The sequence below is a fragment of the Tursiops truncatus genome, chromosome 20 (genome assembly GCF_011762595.2).
Source record: "Tursiops truncatus isolate mTurTru1 chromosome 20, mTurTru1.mat.Y, whole genome shotgun sequence".
NCBI lineage: Eukaryota > Metazoa > Chordata > Mammalia > Artiodactyla > Delphinidae > Tursiops > Tursiops truncatus.
The window spans coordinates 11917744-11937272 of NC_047053.1; the positions used below are offsets into that span (position 1 = coordinate 11917744).

The 19529-nt window shown below is 53.4% G+C and overlaps 1 protein-coding gene across 9 annotated transcripts in view; it reads right to left on the reverse strand.

The window, feature by feature from the left end:
* The window catches only part of RAP1GAP2 (RAP1 GTPase activating protein 2), a 218772-nt gene that overhangs the window by 11326 nt on the left and 187917 nt on the right, over positions 1 to 19529 (reverse strand). For all 9 annotated transcript variants that reach the window (XM_073798113.1, XM_033847049.2, XM_033847050.2 and 6 more), the window contains 5 exons: positions 14712 to 14783; positions 14109 to 14195; positions 12627 to 12761; positions 3349 to 3486; positions 1493 to 1611 (listed from right to left, as the gene is read on the reverse strand). In XM_073798113.1, coding sequence (XP_073654214.1) covers positions 1493 to 1611; positions 3349 to 3486; positions 12627 to 12761; positions 14109 to 14195; positions 14712 to 14783 — 551 coding nt within the window. The remainder of the gene's footprint in view (positions 1 to 1492; positions 1612 to 3348; positions 3487 to 12626; positions 12762 to 14108; positions 14196 to 14711; positions 14784 to 19529) is intronic.

A 19529-nucleotide genomic window follows, 5' to 3' on the forward strand; every position in this document is an offset into this window, starting at 1 on the left:
GGACATTTTATTTACCCGTTCAATGAGTGATGAACCTTTGGACTGTTTCCACTTTCGGCTATTGTGAATAATGCCGCTATGAACATCTGTGTGCTAGTTTTTATGTAGACACATGTATTCTTTCTCTCGGGTACGTACCTAGGAGTGGAATTGCTGGGACATTTGGTAACTCTCTGTTTAACCCTCTGGTGAACTGCTAGACTGTTTTCCCAAGCAGTTGCACTATTTTACATTCCCCCCAGGTATGCACGAGGGTTCCAAATTCTCCACATCCTTCCCAGCACGTGTTATTATTTATCTTTTTGTTTTAGAGACACCCCAGGGCCGAGAGGTGCCTCAATGCACTTTTAATGAGGTTGCTGATGACCTCCTAATTGTCAACCCGAGCAGGGCTTTGGGTCGTTGAGCTGGACTTCTCTGCGTGCCTGACACAGCTGCCCCTCCCTCCTGGAACGCCTCCTCTCCCGGCCTCTAAGAGCCACCCCCTCACCCCTACACCTCCAGGTTCTCTCCTCTCTCATCTTCTTCCCAGTCTTCTTCACCGGCTCTTCTCCCTCCACTTGCCCTTAAACGCAGGTCTTCCCCAGGCATTCTATACAACCCCCTGTGGGGTTGTATTCCTTGGTCCCTCTCTAAACACCACCTCCACCCCCAGGGACTCCCATCTCTTCTTCTCCAGTCAAGGTCTCTCTCCTAAGCTCAAGACCTGCAGTTCTGACCACCCCCAATTCTGCCCTTCTCTCCTGGGGGGCCCACAAAGACTCACTCACAGGTACAGGTTCCAAACAGCTTTTCATCCCCCTCCATAAACCTGCCCCTGGTCCTGCACGCCCAAGCTCAGGGGATGGTGCCTTCCAGGGCTGCAGACAGACCACTTGGAGGCCTGGACATCAGCCTAAAAGCCTCCCTTTCCCTCTCAAGACTGTAAGCTTCTGGAAGGCAGGTTTGCATCTTCTGTAGCTCTGTCAGAGCACTGAGCCCAGCACGCGGCAGGCACTCAGCGATGCTGCTTGCCGAATTAAATGACAAGAGGGCTCAGTGATTAAAGGATCAGAAAGTCCATTAGCTGGAACTGGTTAAGTATGATGCAATATGAGAGTTGCTTTAAAAAAGAGAGAGAGAGAACATTCTAGAAGCCCCGAGGAAAGTTTGATGAACTCCCCCTGGTAGAATCAGGGAAGGTTTCCATAAGAGCGGACATTTGAGTAAGCACTGAAAAAGGAGGCAAAGAAAAAAAAAGAATCCAAGCAATTGTTTCTAGTTTTGGTCAAAAGGCAACAAGGACAACTTTGGAAAGTCCCGTGCAGAGACCAGGCAAATGTGCCTCAGTGGATAAGGAGCTGAGTGGGTGACGGGGGTGTGCAGGTCCCTGGAGGAGGGAACAGGGTCAAAAGGAAGGCATCTCCTGAACCTACGCAAAGCCCTCCCCAAGGATGACACCTGACGGCTGCAGCAGTGGTGAGAGCTGACAACCCCCACAGGGCACAGTTACCATCGTGTCCGGCTGTCCCCTTGGCCTTCAGAGCCCGTGTGCAGACGGGGGAAGAGCCCCGACCTCCGCTTGATGGGGCTCCGTGACTGGTTCTTCGCTGTTGCCACTGCCACCGGAGGCTGTCAAAGAAACCGCCAGAATGAGTGCTGACCACACCCCCAAACGCAGCTCTCCTTCCTCTCAGCCCCCTTTCTGGCCTACACTAGGTCCTGCAATCCCCAGCTGGCCTGGAGGAGATCCCAGAACACAGCGAGCCAGCCAGGAAGGTTGGGATCTAGTAATGGGATCTGGGACCCCAAGATTCAAGCCACCTGCAGCATGTTTTCCTGGGTTCTTAAGCCAAACCTCGTGGCCCCAGGTAACAGTCTACCAAAGACCAGAATTCTTGGAGGAACATGGGGTCGGGGCCACCCTCAGGAGAGCCCTGCATATTTATAAGGACAGGATGACTCAGGGTCACAGACTGAGAACCACAAAGCTGAGAGCCCAGGTCCAGCCTCACGCTTTACCAACGAAAAAGCCGCGGAGCTGAGGGGCGAGGGGCGAGGAGACTCGGCCAAGGTCATAATAGCAAATCACCAGCAGGTGAGCACAAGAGCCCAGGGCTCCCGACTCTCCGTCAGCTGCTCACAAAGAAATGGGTCCAAGCTGGTGTCACAATAATAAGACAGATCGGGAGCCGCAGAACCAGGTCCACACGCAGCCCCGGGCAAAGGGGGAGCCCCCCAAGAACGTGGCCCTGCTTCAGCCACACACAGGGGGACCATGGAGAGGTGGGAGACTGAGGGGAGACAAGAGCCTACAGCCAATCTCTAGAGCCCACCAGGCTTCTAACCCAGGCCCCAACTTCTGCCATCCACATGCTGTGCAACCTTGGGTAAGTGACAAAACTCTCTGGGCCTCAGTCTCTTCACCCACAGAATGAAGATAACTGCTCTGCCCTGCTCACTTCACAGACGTTCTGGGAAGAACCAGATAATAGCTATGAAAATACTTGGTAAGTTAAATGAATTATGCAAGACCATTTAAAATACTAATCGCTGGTATCATGATGGATGTGTTCCACTATGAAAAGAAAAAAAAGAAAAGAGGGGAAAGGAAAGGAAGAGAAGAGAAAAAAGAAAGAAAAGACTAGTCTATACAAATCCAAAGTCACTTTGCTTTTGTAAAGGACTGACTGGTTCCTTCCCTGGCCAGCCCCTGGTGTGAGCAGACCACACTCGAACCCACAGACCTGCCAGGCTCTTTCCTTGGGAACCGTCTACACAGTGACTAAGAGCTTCGACTTTGGATCAGGGAGACCTGCATTCAAATCTCAGCTCTTCAGCTTACCTGGGTGACCTGTAGCAAGTTACTTAAAACCTCTGGGCCTCCTTTTCCTCAAGGAGGAATGGAGAACAAACACATCAATACCTACCTCAGACAGCTGTCACAGGATCGGATGAGACAATGTCCGTGACTTAGCTCAGTGCCTGGTGCACAGCAAGTGGAGGGCAGCTACTGTTATCATCAATAATAACAAAGCAAGGACACCCTTCTCACAGTCACGGGTCCCAAGCTCCCAAGCAAAGAAACTCGCTTCAGGCCCATTTTGCAGGGTTGGCCTTCAGGAGGAGGCCCAGTTGTCGAGGAAACTCAGAGAACAGGACAACAGGAGGCCTCTAGGCAGGGCCAGCCCCAGGCGCTGCCTGGGGTGGGGGCTCCATTTCAGAGGGCAGGGCCTGGGCTCACCCCCAAAACAGGCTCAGTTTCCCTCTGTCATCACTGGTCTCATCACCTGGCCCAAGCCTCCCCCACTGAGGCCTGGGGGACCCTCCCCGGGACCCATGTGCTGCCCCAGGGCCCGCGGCTCTCACCGAGAAGGTAGTCTTGGTGACCTCCACGCTGTTATGGGAGATGCCCCCGCTGAGGCTGCCGGGGATGCCCCCGCCATGCTGCTTCTTCTGGCTGCTCACCATGGTCTCCATGGAGTGGCTGCGCACACGGATGGCCCTCTGTGGGGAGAGCAGGTGACAGGGGCCTAAGGGTTGGAGTCTGGTCCCTCTCGATGACCCTGTCCCACTTGACAGGGTCTGCAGACACAGCCTTCAGCCTGTGCACACATATTCACACACACACACACTCTCTCTCTCTCTCTCTCTCTCAGTGGCCCACACTGCAGTCACTACAGTTTGCAGAGAATTTTCACATATTCCATCCTATGCTCTGGGAATGGGTGGCTCTTTGCAGGCAGAGGCGAGGGAGGACACCGGCCAGGGGGAGTCTGAGGGGTCAGTGCCCCAGCTCCCAGCAAGGTGGGCAAAGGCTGTTATCCTCATCTTACAGGTGAGGAGAGTGAGGTTTGGACAGCTCACTAAACCCAGGTGACCCTGGTCTAGTTACCACCTCTCCAAGCTACAGCTTCCTCAGCTAAAACGGTTGCGGTATGCGGGCCTCTCACTGCTGTGGCCTCTCCCGTTGTGGAGCACAGGCTCCGGACGCGCAGGCTCAGCGGCCATGGCTCACAGGCCCAGCCGCTCCACGGCATGTGGGATCCTCCCGGACCGGGGCACGAACCCGTGTCCCCTGCATCGGCAGGCGGACTCTCAACCACTGCGCCACCAGGGAAGCCCGGATCCCCCAATTTGACTCTTTTTTTTTGCAGAAAGCTAAGTGTGCTTCTGTGTTTAAACACTGGATAGCCCTTCTGCCGTCATCCCGAAGTGCACTTTGTGCAACATGGAATACGTTCACCTTGCTGAACCATGCGGGGCTCTTACTATTCTGCGCATCCAGCCTTCCCGCACACTTGCAGGGGCTTAAGAGGTTGTGAAGATAAGCCTGAAACCTGGCGCAGCTGCTAGTGGAGGAGATGCACACTCAGACCGGGTGGAGGCGTGGGGTCTCGGAGCACAGAACTGCTCAGGCCCACTTAGGGCCACTGAAGAGCAAAGGGTACGTGGGCAAACACTGAAGTGTCCAGGAGGTCAGGGGCTTGTCACAGGGCATGCAAGAATGAGAAGAGCTAAAATCAAGATTGCTGAGCCAGCAGCAGGGAGGGACCTGCAGGCCTACGTTGGTCTGGAACTGGACCCAAGGGCAGTGGCAGTTCTCAGATCGACCCAAGGGAGGATTTCCTGACAAGGGAAGTCCCACAGGATCCTACCTACCATGTGGATGATGCTCCGTGGTTCTGGAGGCCTTCAAAGATGACCTGAGAGTCTAGGAAGGGAAGTTTCTCTCTAGTAACCCCCAAACCCTCCCATCACTTCCCTTTAATCCCTCATTCGGTCACTCAGTAATACAGCCAGGGGGCTTCCCTGGTGGCGCAGTGGTTGAGAGTCCGCCTGCCGATTCAGGGGACACGGGTTCGTGCCCCGGTCCGGGAGGATCCCACATGCCGTGGAGCGGCTGGGCCCGTGAGCCATGGCCGCTGAGGCTGCGCGTCCGGAGCCTGTGCTCCGCAACGGGAGAGGCCACAACAGTGAGAGGCCCGCGTACCGCAAAATAATAATAATAATAATAATAATAATAATAATAATGCAGCCAGGTGGCAACGCAGCTTAGCAGTCACAAGCATGGAGTGCCAGGGTCCAACTGCCAGAATTTATATCTGGGGTCTCTGCTCCGTCACCCATTAGCTGGTGCCCCTGGTAGTTTCCTCATCTTTTCTGAGACTTGCTTGTGAAATGGGATGGAGGAAATCTACACTGTGGGGCTGTGGTGAGCAGCCATATAGAGCTCTTAGCAGAGGGCCCGGCACATCGTAAGTACCCCATACATGTGGCTATTCTTATTGTTAATCATAAGCATTTGTTGCGTACTTCTCGTGTGCCCGGCACTGTGCCAGGAACTGGAAGAATAACGGGAAGGGAGTCAAAGAAGTGGAAGACACAGCCCCTACCTCCAAGGAACATACAAGTCAGCTGGGGGAACAAGACACGTTCCTGCAAGTAGGGCAATGCTGAAGACCCAGGGCCCGCGGATGCGCCCTCTGCATTCATTAGTCATCCAAGGCCCCAGGGCCTCAGGTCCATGTGCAAAGACACAAGGATGCGGATATCACTAGTTGCTCACATACAGCTGCCCTCCCCCCCCCCCCCACATCCCTTGCCGGCAGAGCCACTGTTGAGCCAATGGCCCTCTCTTCCTCCACGAGACAAAGGAGTAAATCGTGATCCATCTAAGGTAGTCACATCGCCCCTCCCCTTGCCAGTGGAACATGAAGGGACATCTGCTGGGGGCTGTTCCCAAAAGGGATGTGACTTGTCTGCTCCTGAAACCGTAGCAGCCGCCTTGGGGCCGTGAGGGGTCAGGCCTGAGAGGTAGAGCTGATGAGCAGGGGACGGCAGAGGGGAAAGGGAAAGGAGCCTGGATGACCGTGAGCCACCTTGGGCCCCGCGTTAAGGGAACTAGTGGATTTTCCTTATTGTGTGAGCCAGCAGAACCTCAGCTCCGGAAAACTGATGTAGAAAGACGCTGCTCTCCTCCTCACTGGGTTCATTCCCGCACTCGCACACACGTGTCAGCTCCACGTGCCAACCTCCAGATGGTCTCGTGTGGAAGAACTAACCTCCTTCCCTCCCTTGAAGTATCGAGAGAAGAGCTTGGTCTAGGTGGCCCCAAGAAATTAGCGTGAATGTTGCTCCCAACCCAAATAGCAGGTACCCCCGAGGTCTCTCCCCAAGGTCAGGAATTCTCTAATCTCTGACCCAGCCAAGGACCACAACCCGCCTGCCTTTCTGTCCTGACGAGGGAAGCTGGTTCAGAAAGGAGGACCGTTTGCAAATAAGCATGGAGCCTACCAGCCTTGTATTCCTGAGGTCACCTAGGCTCTCCCGTCTGAGCCAAAGACACCCCTTAAGGGACCTCATCTCTCTCCCTCTCTCTCCCTTTCTAGACCACAGAACAGTCCCCTAGCAACAGTTTCCTGCAACATGGTTAAAACAGCCAGCACATTCTATTCATTTCATCCTGCAAAGATCATTAAGTCACAAACCCTTTGGAGAACTGAGGGCAGGACAGGTGGGGTACCACTCTGAGGGGTCCCTGGATAAACATCAAGGTTCCTTAACTGAGTCAAGTGCTCCATAAATCTCAGCATCATTTCATTCCATTGGTGTCCTCATGTGTTGCCACCACTATAGTCATCAACAATGACGTGTTAATTAATCATTTATATTGTAATCTGTTCCTCGATGTCTCTTTCCAGCGAAGATTTGACATGGGTCATAAGCCCTGTGTGATGGTATCTGGTCTACTGAGCTCCACATACATGATCTTATTAAATCCTGCCACTCTGAGATGCAGAGAGGATGGCACTGATAGAAAAGGTCCCAGGACTTCCCTGGTGGCGCAGTGGTTAAGAATCCGCCTGCCAGTACCTGGGACATGGGTTTGAGCCCTGGTCTGGGAAGATCCCACAGGCCACGGAGCAACTAAGCCGTGCGCCACAACTACTGAGCCTGTGCTCTAGAGCCCGCGAGCCACAGCTACTGAGCCCACGTGCCTCAATTACTGAAGCCCACGTGCCTAGAGCCCGTGCTCCGCAACAAGAGAAGCCACTGCAATGAGAAGCCCGCGCACTGCAACGAACAGTAGCCCCCGCTCGCCGCAACTAGAGAAAGCCCGCGCGCAGCAACGGAGACCCAATGCAGCCAAATATAAATAAATAAAAGAAAAGGTCCCTAAAGGTAAAAGATTACCCAGGTCACACCTCAGGTAAGAGATGGAGCCAGGACCCAAATCAGAACCTGGCCCCAGATAGAAGGGTCCCAAGATCCCCAAAAGTGGTTCATATTGAACACAGGGTTCAACTGGTTGATGGACTAGGGGTGACCAGAGACCATGGAGCTTCAGCACCTCTCCCCCCAGACATCTCCAGCAGTCTGGGAAGAACCTTCTTGAATGCCCTTGGTGCTGCTGTCTGAGTCAACTAGATAAGTTGGAGGAGATAATGGGCTGACATGGAATTCCAGGGATGTGCAGGGGAGCCATCTGCTGCTCAAAGCAAACAGGAAGGGGTTTGAATGCTGGCTCTTCCAAGCACAGTATGTGAACCTTTTGGAGACAGTCCCCTCGTCTGTAAACACGAGGATGACATGAGACAGGATGTGTCCACGTGACCGGACACCTGGTGTGTTACCTGCTTGTTCAGGGTCAGCCCTCCTCCCCCACGCTCAGGGACCAAAGGAGAGAGAGACTATGGCTACTTCAAAATCCTAAAATAATGCTTGATTTGGACAAAATCACCCAGTGACAAGGTCTCAGGTATTCCACGTTCCAAAGTGATATAGAGCTGGAAGTACCAGCCTTTTCAAGCTGGGCAGATCAGGTAAAAGGTGAAAACAAGCACGGAGGCAGGAGGGAAAAGGCATGTGAAGCCTTCGCAGGGGCATCAGCTCTGCAGGGACCATCTGGACCCGCTCCCACTCAGCCCCTGTACATCCAGGCCATGGTGCACCACTCCTCTGCTCGCATCTTCCCAGGGCCAGGCTGCTCACTGCTTTCAAGGCTGCCTGTTCCAGCAGCGGACAGCCTGACCTCTGGAAAGGTCTTCCGTGCACTGACCTGAAATCTTACCATTTCTGGCCCCTGGAGTCTTAGACTTGTCTATTCCACATTTCACACAGCTGTCCCTACCTGTCCTTACAGTCTGCTCTCCTCCCAGCCAATCACCAACCCCAGTCACCAGGGTTTCCCTGCCCTCAGCTCACCTCCCGGCTTACGTTTGAAAGAGTTCTCCTTTGGGGGAGTCAGAAAAGAGAGAGGGAGTCACTTTCTCGGTACCTGCTGTGTCACTTCATTTCACCCAGGGGGGATGAGCACCCGTTGGTATCATCGAGGGAGCACGTATCCTCTGGGTCAACCACAAACCTCGCTTGCTTAAATGGGTTTCGTGAGTGTTTCAATTTAACAAACTCAACTTAATGGACACAGTGCACAGGAATGAGCACTGAAGGGGACATGCCTATCGGTACCAGGCAAGCAACAGAGGCAGGGGCCCTTGGAGAGAAAGACGCTAACTGCTATCCTGCTGAGATGCGTCCTAATCAGGAAGTACTAGGTCCAGAACAGGGTCTTCTGTCCCTCTAGCAGCCCAACGGGAGAAGGAACTATCCCTCTGCATCTCCACTCCGAAAGACCAGAGCTCCAATCCATGAGCTCCAGGGCTGGCCTGCCTGCAGGTACTTCTGCAGGGATTTCTGCAGCCTGGTGCTCCTTTCCCGCCACTAGGGGTCAGATCAGACCAGTGCATCAACTATCACAGTCCCTCAGATGCTAGGAGAAAGTCACCTGACAACTCCCTGCTTGCTGTGGTCCCAGTTCCAATGACACTGGGTGACCTTCCCCTCCCTGGGCCTCCATCCCCTTTCTGCATGATGAGGTCAGCAGAGGACAGGGCTAGCTCAGTGCGTCTCAAGACACGGCTCACATTTGTTTTAGGTACAAAGCATGCGGATACATCAAGTAGCATCACTCATTTCATTACGGACCAATAAAAACACCACGAACGGCTGGCAGTGCCTGAGAATGACATTTGAGAACAACTGTCTAGAGATCAGTATTTTTCAAAGGTGAGTAACGTACACTCCTTTATATAGAAAACTCTTCTTGCAAGACTCCAAAAGTATGTCCACGGACCTCCAACAGCAGTGGTCCCATGGACTGCATTTGCAATAAACCTACTTATTCCATAGAAATGTCTTTTAATTGTGAGTTTAATGGCAAATATATATTTCATCTAAATAAATATTTAGATTATCATCCAAAGTAAAAATGCTACATTTTAAACTGTTCGTAGCACTGGCAGATTCCTGAGAATACCTCCAAGCACCTCAGTTTGAGAAGCAGGTGTGGATGTCCATAAACCAATGGTTCTGTTTCTCATGAGAGAAAAGCTTAAATTAGAGCCAGTGGGGTTGAAGTAAGATGTGAAGAGCTAATCTAAGTAGGTGCCAGGTAGCACAGCCCAGGGCAGTGATGGGTCTGCTCCTCGGGACAGAGACAGAGGGTCACTGCCCTGGAGACTGGGGGCAGAACAGTCACAGAGGCAAGGGCAGAGATGGCTGAGATCACTTTTAGTCCTGGGAATTCTTAGTTATGTTTCCCTGAACCTGTGAGATGAAAATTTGACAGGAACGAGATGAAACGTGCAACTTTTCTTCCTGGAGTCGCTTCACGCACCGTTCCTACAAGCGGGATCCCATGGAGGTCTGGGTGAGGAACTCCAAGGGAATGCCAGTGATTCTGACACACAGCGCCATCCTAGGGGCCCACGAAGAAATACCAAAACTAGAAACAGTTTCCTGAGCTGGGTCAGACCACAGGCCTGGCCACAGGCAAGAAAGACCAAAACATCAGAATCCCTCAAGCCACTGGGCTCCATGCTGCTAAGCCTGGCCTGCCCCCAGCTTGGGAGACGTGAGGGCAATGACGGAAGGGACAGGGCAAAAGAGTAAGCCCAGCAGTGTTTGCAGAAAAGCTGATCATAACCGGCAGAGCTCTGAAGGCTTACTCTGTGTGACTGACCATGACCGTGACTGCGTGACTGTGACCATCCCCTCCCTCGCCCCGCAGTGCTACCTCGGAGATAAGCAGGGAAGCAGAATGCAGAAGCGGGTCTATCTTCAGCCTACAGATGGAAGGATTTAGGGTTGAAAAGATGAGTTCCCTGGATTATAGGACCAAAGACAAGCGATGATAAAGTCTTGAAGCATCTCTCTTGGAAAGCCCTTTAGTCAGACCCTGTGGAGTCAAGGACAGATCAACTGCTTCTCCTGCTGGAGGGAAGGGCCTGGATAAATGGCCCTTAGACTCACAACCTGTCTGCAGCTGCTGGGCTATTCTATCCACTGTCCACAGCCTACAAGCTCTTCCAGGTTATAAAAATATTTGAAATCTGAAAAAAATCATTATTAACTCCCAAATACAGAAAGAAACCTGCAAAACTGAAAGCAATTTGCTTCATTACATGTCTGCAAAATATAACATGAGGTTAGCTAGTCAACTGTAGCTCAAGTCTTACATAAATTACATTGACTGTGGGATGCAGGAAAGGGGGGCAGAGCCTACAAAGGTTTTCCTAATGACCAGGTGTCACGTTCACCCCTCTCTCGGCTGGGCTAGCCAACCCGGCTCCCTCTTTCCTCCCCTTTCATCTCGTCTCTTATCCCTCATCCCCCTTTCTTCTTGATTTCCCAATTTCTATTTCACCCTGGCTGCCACTGTCCATCACAACTGAAACAGATGCCCCAGGAATCTCCCACCAGCCTAGGCGAGCAGCTCAGCCCCTACCCCCACTCCCATGAGGAATCTCAGCGGTTGACCCCAACTAGGCCATCAGAGCTCTGCCCTGCTCTCTGTGGTCCAGCCTGGCAGCGAGGGACGGACCCCAGGCTTGCCCGGGCTGGGCTAGCATGGGTGGAATCTTAATGGAGTCAGGAACCAGGAGGCAGTGTCATGTAGCTGTTAAGAACACAGGCTTTGGAATCTGGCAAACCCGGATTCAACTCCCCTGTCTGCTGGAGGACTTGGGACAAATTGCTTTGTCTCTTTGAGTCTTGGTTTCCTCGCATATAAAATCACACCCATCATTATTAAAATTGGGTACGAATTATCATAGCAAAATTATTATGCCCATAATAGTAGCCTTCCTCACAGGGCACAGAGGGCAGTCATGAGGCTTTCAGTGGAATAATGTATGTTAAGCTTTCATTTTCCATGAAAACAGTAATAACAGCTGACACTTCTACTGAGCATTTCTTGTATTCCAGGCCACATGTACTTTTCCAGGCATTATTTCAAGGAGTCTTCCCACTGATTCCATGACAGAGGTCCTGTGGATCACCCCTGTGCTGTGGATAAGAAATCTGTCGCTCAATGGACATCTATACGCTACCAAATGTAAAATGCATGGCTAGCGGGAAGCTGCCGCATAGCACAGGGAGATCAGCTCGATGTTTTATGACAGCCTAGAGGGATGGGATAGGGAAGGTGGGAGGGAGGCTCAAGAGGGAGGGAATATGGGGATATATGCATACATAGAGCTGATTCACTTTGTTGTACAGCAGAAACTAACACACAATTGTAAAGCAATCATACTTCAATAAAGATGTAAAAAAAAAAAAAAAAAGAAAAGAAATCTGTAGCTCAGAGACTTTAAAGACCATGTCCAGGATCTCACAGAGCTGGGATTCTAATATAGGCAGGTCTAACCCTCACCCCACACATACCGCCACCAAAAGGGTAGCTTTACAAATCATTTAGCAACGGGCAATCCAGCAGAACACTGACCTAAAGACCAGAAAACCTGGGTTTGAAACAAGGTTCTACCTCTCCTGCAGGTGTAACGTTTTGAGCAGCCCTTCAGCCTCTCTCAGCCTATCCCCCTGTGTGTGAGTGAAAAATAACAAGACCCAAGTTCTGCCAACTGCACAGGATTACAGCCAGCCTCAAATCGGATGCTGGATGTTAAGTGCTGGGTGGACCAACATGCACTTGGCAAGCATGTGATGATGAACCTTTTTTACCCCATGCCAGCTAAGTGTCTGTCCAAGCTCTATTTGAATACTTCCAGGGACAGAAAGCTCACTACTTATTTTAGTAGTTCACTCTGGTTAGAAAGCCCTTCCCTTTGCAAAGTCCCCGAGGACTTGCCTGTAACTCCATCCCACCAGCCCTGGCCAGGTCCTCCACTGCCCTGGCAACTGGGAACGATCCTTGCAGTCTCCCACACTGGCTGCTGAAGATTCCTAAGGCTGGTTTCCTTGCTCCTGCCATCCTGCCCTGGGCTCCCCAACCACAGAAAGAGGCAGATGAAAGCAAGAATGTTCTTGGCTTGCACTGGCTCCTCTCCTGCTACTAACTCTTCCCCTGTTCCTTCTTACCAGACTCCAGGAGTCTGATGAGGAGATGATCTAGATCAAAGACAGGATGTGGAAGATGCCAGAGACACTGTCGGCTGCTCTGACCGCTCACACTTCCTGAGACCCCTGCCCTCTGCAAACATCTGTGATGCCCCTGCTGGTCCTGCCACCGCTGGCTGGCACTCGGGCTCTGGTCTCAGGGTCACGTGGACTCTGCCCTGCTGTCGTCCCTTGTTTGGCCCCCGCCTCCCTGCCCTAGCAATCCCCGGCCGCTCTTGTGCCCGTACCTTAAAAGACTCCAAGAATCCCCCATGGCCCCCATTCTCAAACTTGTCCTCTTCTGGGCCCAGTCCCAGCATGGCCTGAGTGTGGGCGTGGAGTTCATCGTGAAGGTTGTCCAGGAGGGCGGCCCTCGTCCGGTCCTGGAAGGGAAGAGGGTGGGGGCTGTGAAGCTGGCACTGAAGACAGAGCTGTGGCCTCTCCCTGGGGGGCTCCCGACACCTGGCCCAAGGGCTGTTCTTCTGGCCAACTGCATCCCGGCAATGGTATGGACCGATATCCAGGCTGAGATCCACTCTCACAAATGCTGCAGCTAACACTACAGCTCCGGGCCAGGCCCTCTGCGCTCTTCCCTCTGCCTCTTCTCCCTGGGCCATCCTGCCCTCCCATGGCTCTGCCCTGATGACTCCTAGCCCAGATCTCTGCCGCCTCCACGTACCCAACTGCCCGCAGCTCTTCTCCATCCAGATGTGCGTCCAGGGCTATGTATACAGCCTCCAGGGGGCGCCATTCACACAGACCAGGACCAGCGCTTTCCACAACCCAGCCTTTGCAGGCACCTCCAATCAGCAGGTCCAAACAGAACTCATCTCCAGCGGTCCCCATGTCAGCAAAGAGCCCAAGACAAAGGCCCAAGAGCCACCCCACCAATCCCACTTACCCCTACCCTTATATACTGGAGTCCATCAGGTCTTCCTGATTCTGACCATTTCCCGTGCCTGGTGTAAGCGCACTGTCACTGTCTCTTTTGGACTCCTGTAATAGCTTCTAACTGGTCACGCTTCCTGCCCTCCTCGCCTTCAATCTACCCTCTCTCCCACCTCCTCCTGAACTTTATTAGGGACTCATCACCTCTAGTTCTAGTTGATCTGACCCAACTAGCATCTCTAGGTGGGCCTCCCACCATTCCAGGCCCCACATGAATCCTTCTTAGGCCACATCCAACCCTCTGCAGCTCCCTCACAAAGTCACGCTCTGAATCTGCCTGGCCTTTGCTCATGCTGTTTCTCATGCCTGGAATAACCCTCCCCACTCTTTCCTCCTGGCAAAAGGTTCATCAGATATCCAGACTCAGCAGCTCAAGGGCCACCTCTTCCAAGAAGCCTTCCCTGAACACACCCTCCATTCCCCATCAGCAGAAGCAGCCTCTGTGCTGGTCTCCATCACAGTCCAGCTCACTGCATCATACCTGTCTCCCATCAGCCTATGAGCTCTATAAGGGCAGAAACTGTGCCTCACATATCCCAGTATCCCAGGGAACAGAACAGAGCCTAGTACACAGTAGGTGCTCAACAAATGATTGGTGAATGGTTGACTAGACCTAAAGTTTGGATGGAATTCCCGCAAGAAGAAAGAGCTCCATATCAACACAAGGCTGAAGGCTTAGAGGGGCAAAGATGGTGCTTCCCCACCTTAAACAGCCCCAAGAATAGACCTCCAGGAAAGGCTGTCCAGGAGGGCAGGAGGAAGATCAGAAACCGCGCTCTCACCTCCAGCTTCGCAAACTTGTCTGACTTGCAGCAAGCATTCTCTGCATTGGTGAGCTTGGTGAGGAGAAACTCCCTGAACTCCGGGCCCTGGAACAGACAAGACACCCCACCCTTAGCTGTTGCCCAAAGGGCTTTAGCCACAGGAAGAGGTAGGCAGAAGAGGGGGTCTTGGGAGAGTCCCTGAAAGGTCCCCTTCCGACATTTCATCAGTTCTAGCCCAGCCTAAGCCCACCTGCTAAGACGCTAACATGGAAACCAGCTTCCCTGGTGCTGGGAAAACCAACCCTCCACACCCACAGTGGCATTTCCATGACTGGAAGCCCACCTGTGCCCAAGCCTCCTGGGACTGGAGCATGGCATAAAAACCCTTCTTTTAGCAGAAAGGCAACCCCAGTATCAAACACCCTGACAAAAGGCCCTGTGCTGGGCCAGGCTGGCGGCACAAGGAGAGGTGGGGAGAGACCCCAAGTGAGGAGATTCCCCAACCCTGCTGAAGGTTCTCCTAAAGATCTAGTCCAATTCAGCGCCCCTGCAACCACGGACACTTAGGTGTGAAAACCTGGAGTCTCGGACATGAGAGGAGCAGAAAGGAGAATTTCTTACCTTCTGGAAAACAGGGGGGCTGGGCAGAGGTGGGCCGAAGGCCGGCACGTCTTCCCGTGCGGTGACTGCGACCTGAAACACAGAAGCTCGGTGTGGGCCAGGAGGGAGGAGACCCAAGCTGAGGATGACGAGAGTTCCGAGCCCTGGTCCTAGGGGACCTACTCCCCTTCTCCCTCCTCCCCTTCCCAGAATACAAATAAAGAACCATCACTGGCACACCCGAGTCACTGTTCCTAGAAGCGGGGCTGGATGGCATGGAGCTATCCCCATACCCTCATCTGCATTCCTGGAGGCCGGAAGCAAGTTTGGCAAGACGACTGGACAGGGCTGAAGAGCAGCCTGGAACCCTGATTCTAATGTAGCACAAGAGCCCAGGAGATGCTATCGCATTACCTCGTTCGACTGGGACGCTAATCCTACAGAGAAGGCACCAGCAGAATTATTAGCCCTGGATTCCCGATGAGGAAACAGACGCCCAGAGCCGTGGAGCCTCAAAGGCTCACAGGAGATCAGCCCCGGAGATGAACTGAGAGTCCGGAGCACCCCGACCCTGCTCTGGGATTCCTTCCGACGACACTGACTCCCAAACCTGACCAGACGTCAGAATCACTTCAAGTGTTTAAAAATAAATACCGATTGCATGGGCTCCACCCCAAACCTACTGAATCAGCAGCTTTGGGGTGGAGCCAGGAATCTGCAACCCTTAAACGCACCCGAGAGCTTCTGTGCGGTCAGCGGACTGGTGTTTGGGAGCCCTGGTCTCAGACACAAAGGGTCGGTCAGGCCGGGCAAGGCTGCAACTAACAGAGCGCCAGGGCCCGGCCTGGGAATTGGGGGTGGAAGGACACCAAGGCGCTCTGTGTGAGGGTCTCCCAGGCTCAGGACAGGCCCCACACCTCCCTTTTCCCTCTCTGCACGGAGGTGCCCTCGTGTCACCTGTTCTCAGCCCCCGAGGCTGCAGGCCTCTCTGGAGACTCTGCCCTCTCCCTTCCCCGGCGGCTGCTGACGCGAGCCCAGCCCTGGCATGCCGCCAGCCTGCCCAGCCTGTGAAGTAGGGCAGATGCAGAGTCTGCCAGACCGGGTGAGCAGGCAGCTCGGAGCCAGGCCAAGGAAAGGCCGGCCAGGGTCTGCAGGGGAAGGGAGCGGGAGAGGGCTGGTCTACATGACTTTCTCTCTCCAAGTGCAAGACTGTCCCCATGGCCCACACGGCAGTGCCCGGAGTCAGGAAATGGTACGTGCTTGGCTGACGTGATTTCTGGCTGGTTCCAGCTGCCAAACAGTTCCCCCTCCACCACCCACCCACCGTGCACCCGTGGCACAAGTCAAGAATTCCACCCACGGAGCCAAAACTGGGGGAGAGGGAGGGGGAAGGCCACTGACGGGCTGCTGGCGAGGATGAGGCCAGAGGCCAGGCCCAGCTCTCCCCTCTTTCCACCCCAATGCCCCTTCCTTCTCAGGCTCTCATTGGAGTAGTCTGTGCCGACCAGGTAAGGAGCTGCAGATAAGCTCTTAAATCCACCCGAGTCTCCCAGCCAGACGCGCCCACGAGCCCACGGCAGCAGCCGGGTCAGACAGGCGGGAGACAGGATCCTTCCTCTGATGGCGACTCTCTATCCCCACGCGCTCCCTCTCCTGACCCCTTTCCAGCGAAACACCTGGGCCTTTGTTGTTCCCTCCTCTTGGGGACGGTTGGGTTGCCGAGCTGAAAGCAGAAGCTGCTTGAACACAACCTCACCTTCCTGTTTTCTAAATCCAGCCAAGGCCTCCCAGCAGGGGTGGGGGCAGGGCTTAGAAAGACAGAGGCAGCAGGTGACTCTGGGGAAGAGACTCTTCAAGAACTGGAAAGCGGAAGGAGACAGGGGTGTGTAAGTAATAAGAATACACCTGGGAGGCGGGGAGCCTCTGAGGACTCCAGACCTCATAAGATCCCCACATCTGTCCAAGCATGGCCTGGAAGCCTTAGAGAACCACAAAGGTCGCTCAAGCAGCAGACCAGTAGTGAGGGAAAGAGGGCACCTGGACGGGAACCCGCCTCCGGGGTCTGCTTCACGTAAGATTCCTGACACCTTTGCAGAACTTGAGGAGTCGGGGTAGGATGAGCTCAGACAGGGTGGGGAGAGGGTCCTAGCGATGGCTCAGCTATAATTTCCTTCCAAGCTAGCAGGATGGGGATGAAATTCACATCTGAAACATAGTTCGATGCGATGTTTCATGCACACCCCAGATCGTGGGTCCAAGTTCCCACCTGCTCTGACAGCTCTGTGATGAAGACCACAGTCAGACCTGGACAGGACCCTGGTTCCACTGTTTCTGGGCTCCGTGGCCTCGGGCCTTAAGAAACTTAAGCTCTGGGCTTCCCTGGTGGCACAGTGGTTGGGAGTCCGCCTGCCGATGCAGGGGACGCGGGCTCGTGCCCCGGTCCGGGAGGATCCCACATGCCGTGGAGCGGCTGGGCCCATGAGCCATGGCCGCTGAGCCTGCGCGTCCGGAGCCTGTGCTCCGCAACGGGAGAGGCCACAACAGTGAGAGGCCCGCATACCCAAAAAAAAAAAAAAAAAAAAAAAAAGAAACTTAAGCTCAGCCTCAATTTGCTCCCCTGTAAACAGGGCCAATGGAGGCCTGCCTGGCCAGAGGCTTGGGAGAATTCAAGAAGACTGCTCATAAGGGCCTAGCACAGTGTCCAACGCAGATCAAATAAGAGGTAACCACTGTCACTCAATGTTTTTTTTTATCTTCCCTGCTGACCTGCACCTAATAAAGTACACCTGAAATACTAGAGTTCCCCCAAACCACTTTCTAATCCACACACACACACACCCCTCTTTCTCAACTCCCCTTCCTTCCCCTCCTCAGCATGTCAAAACTGGAAAGAGCTCAGAGATTGCCTACTCCAATTTCCTCATTTCACACGGAAGGCAACAGAAGCCCGGAGAGGGAAGGAACTGGCCCAAGGTCACACAGCAGTCAGAGGCAGGGTCAGGACAAGAACCCCAGATTCCGGAGCCTCTCGGTCTGGGACACTTTCCTGCACATTCCCACCGCTGTCCTTCACACCCTTCCTCTTCTTCCCTGTTGTTTGTCCTCCCCACTGGGGGCCCCCTGGGGCACTGCCCAGCCCCCAAGGAAATCTCACCCTCCTTTGCCATAGCCCCTAAGCGCGCAGGGGTCAGCTAAGGTCCCGTGTCACCTGGACCCCCCCCGAGGGATCTAACCATGTCCTCCTCAGCCTGCCCATCACTGGGGTGCTGCTGGGGCCGTGGATGGACAGAGCTCTGGGGAGCACCTTGAAAGGCTGATCTCCCTCCCTGCCCTCTGCCCCCCGACCCAGCCCCACTCACAGTCTTGCCCTCCAGCTTCGATGCTTGCCTGGCAGGCGGAGCCCAAGGTCCCACATCACAGGGACAGCCCCGCTCTCCCTGTGAGCTCTGCTTCTCACCACCCCTCTGAGGACAGTGCTTTCCCCTGGACCAGAAACGGTGGCTAGGGAGACTTGGTAAAGACTTCCGGCATCAACGCTGGAGGTGGGGGGGTGCTTTCTTGGATCTCTGATTTTTCTCTTTCGTATTTTCCTACTCTACAAAAGCTCTTGGAAAGTGGAGAGGCAGTTAGCTGAACTCCATTTCCTATCAGGAACTAAAAGCAAATACTAGACGTCCACGAGAGGCCTCATTCTGCCGGCAGAGGCCCAGCAGATAAGCCACACGTACATACATGACTGCCTGGAAGGCCTTGGGTGCCCTCCTATCACACAGCTTTACTCTGAGGATCCGTCTCTGCCACCGCTGGCTGTTAAAAGAACCGGGTGGCTGTCTGAGTGACCCAGTGGCTGAACTGCCTCACAGCCTCTTCTGTCCCTTCCCTGAAGCTGGTGCTTTATGTCACTTCCAAGTGCCCACACAGTAGGCACTGAATGAGGACGCTTGCTTCCACCAACAAATTAATCAACCAGTTGTTTGAAATGAATGTCCCCGTTGGTGAAAGCCTTGAAGGAAACACCCAAACCATGGCTTCTCCAACTTTTCAGCTAAGACTGCTCAGTGACAGAGGAGGATGAACGTGGGCATATAAAGGAATCAGCTGTCCTCAACAAGAGAGAGTGGGGTTTTTTGGTTCTGTTTTGGAAGCCTCCCATTTGGCTTTAAAGCTGATGTGAATTTTGCACTTCATACACCTGGGTTTGTGCTGATATAACAATTATATAACATCATTTTTCTTTCCGAAAATATTCAAGCAAAATTGATATGCTGGAAAGATGGCTATGAAGTGGTATGGCCTCATGAACCCCAGGGACCAGCATTGGCCTAAGTTATTATATAGGAAACATTTCAGGCCTATGGTTTCCTCTTCCAGGCTCCTTTTCCCTCTCCCTTACAAATGTGGTTCCTAACACTGTGGGGAACAGGGAGTTCTCTGAGAATGTGAGCTATGGCTTCTCTCCCCAGAAAACACAAAGAAGCATGGGAACTCCACATTTTGCACTTATCTACAAGGAATACATAACAAAACCTATCTAACATCCACTTTAAAAACCCTGCCTCAGTCTATCTCCCTTGGGTCCCATGCCCCCCAACACCACTGTGATACAGAGAAACTGTTACCCAAGAGGTTGGAATTGTTCCTCATGGAGAAGCAAAGGAGAGGGTTAGAGACACAGCCATCAGGAGGGGACAGGGTGAGGGCAGCTGACGCTCATCTACGTCCGTGAAGATTCTGAGCCAGTGTGAAAGCCCACTAAATGGGTCAGGAGGTTTAGACCCAGATGCTCACAACCCTACCTCCCTGGGAGTCTTCAAATTAAGATCATTTGCCCAGAATGGC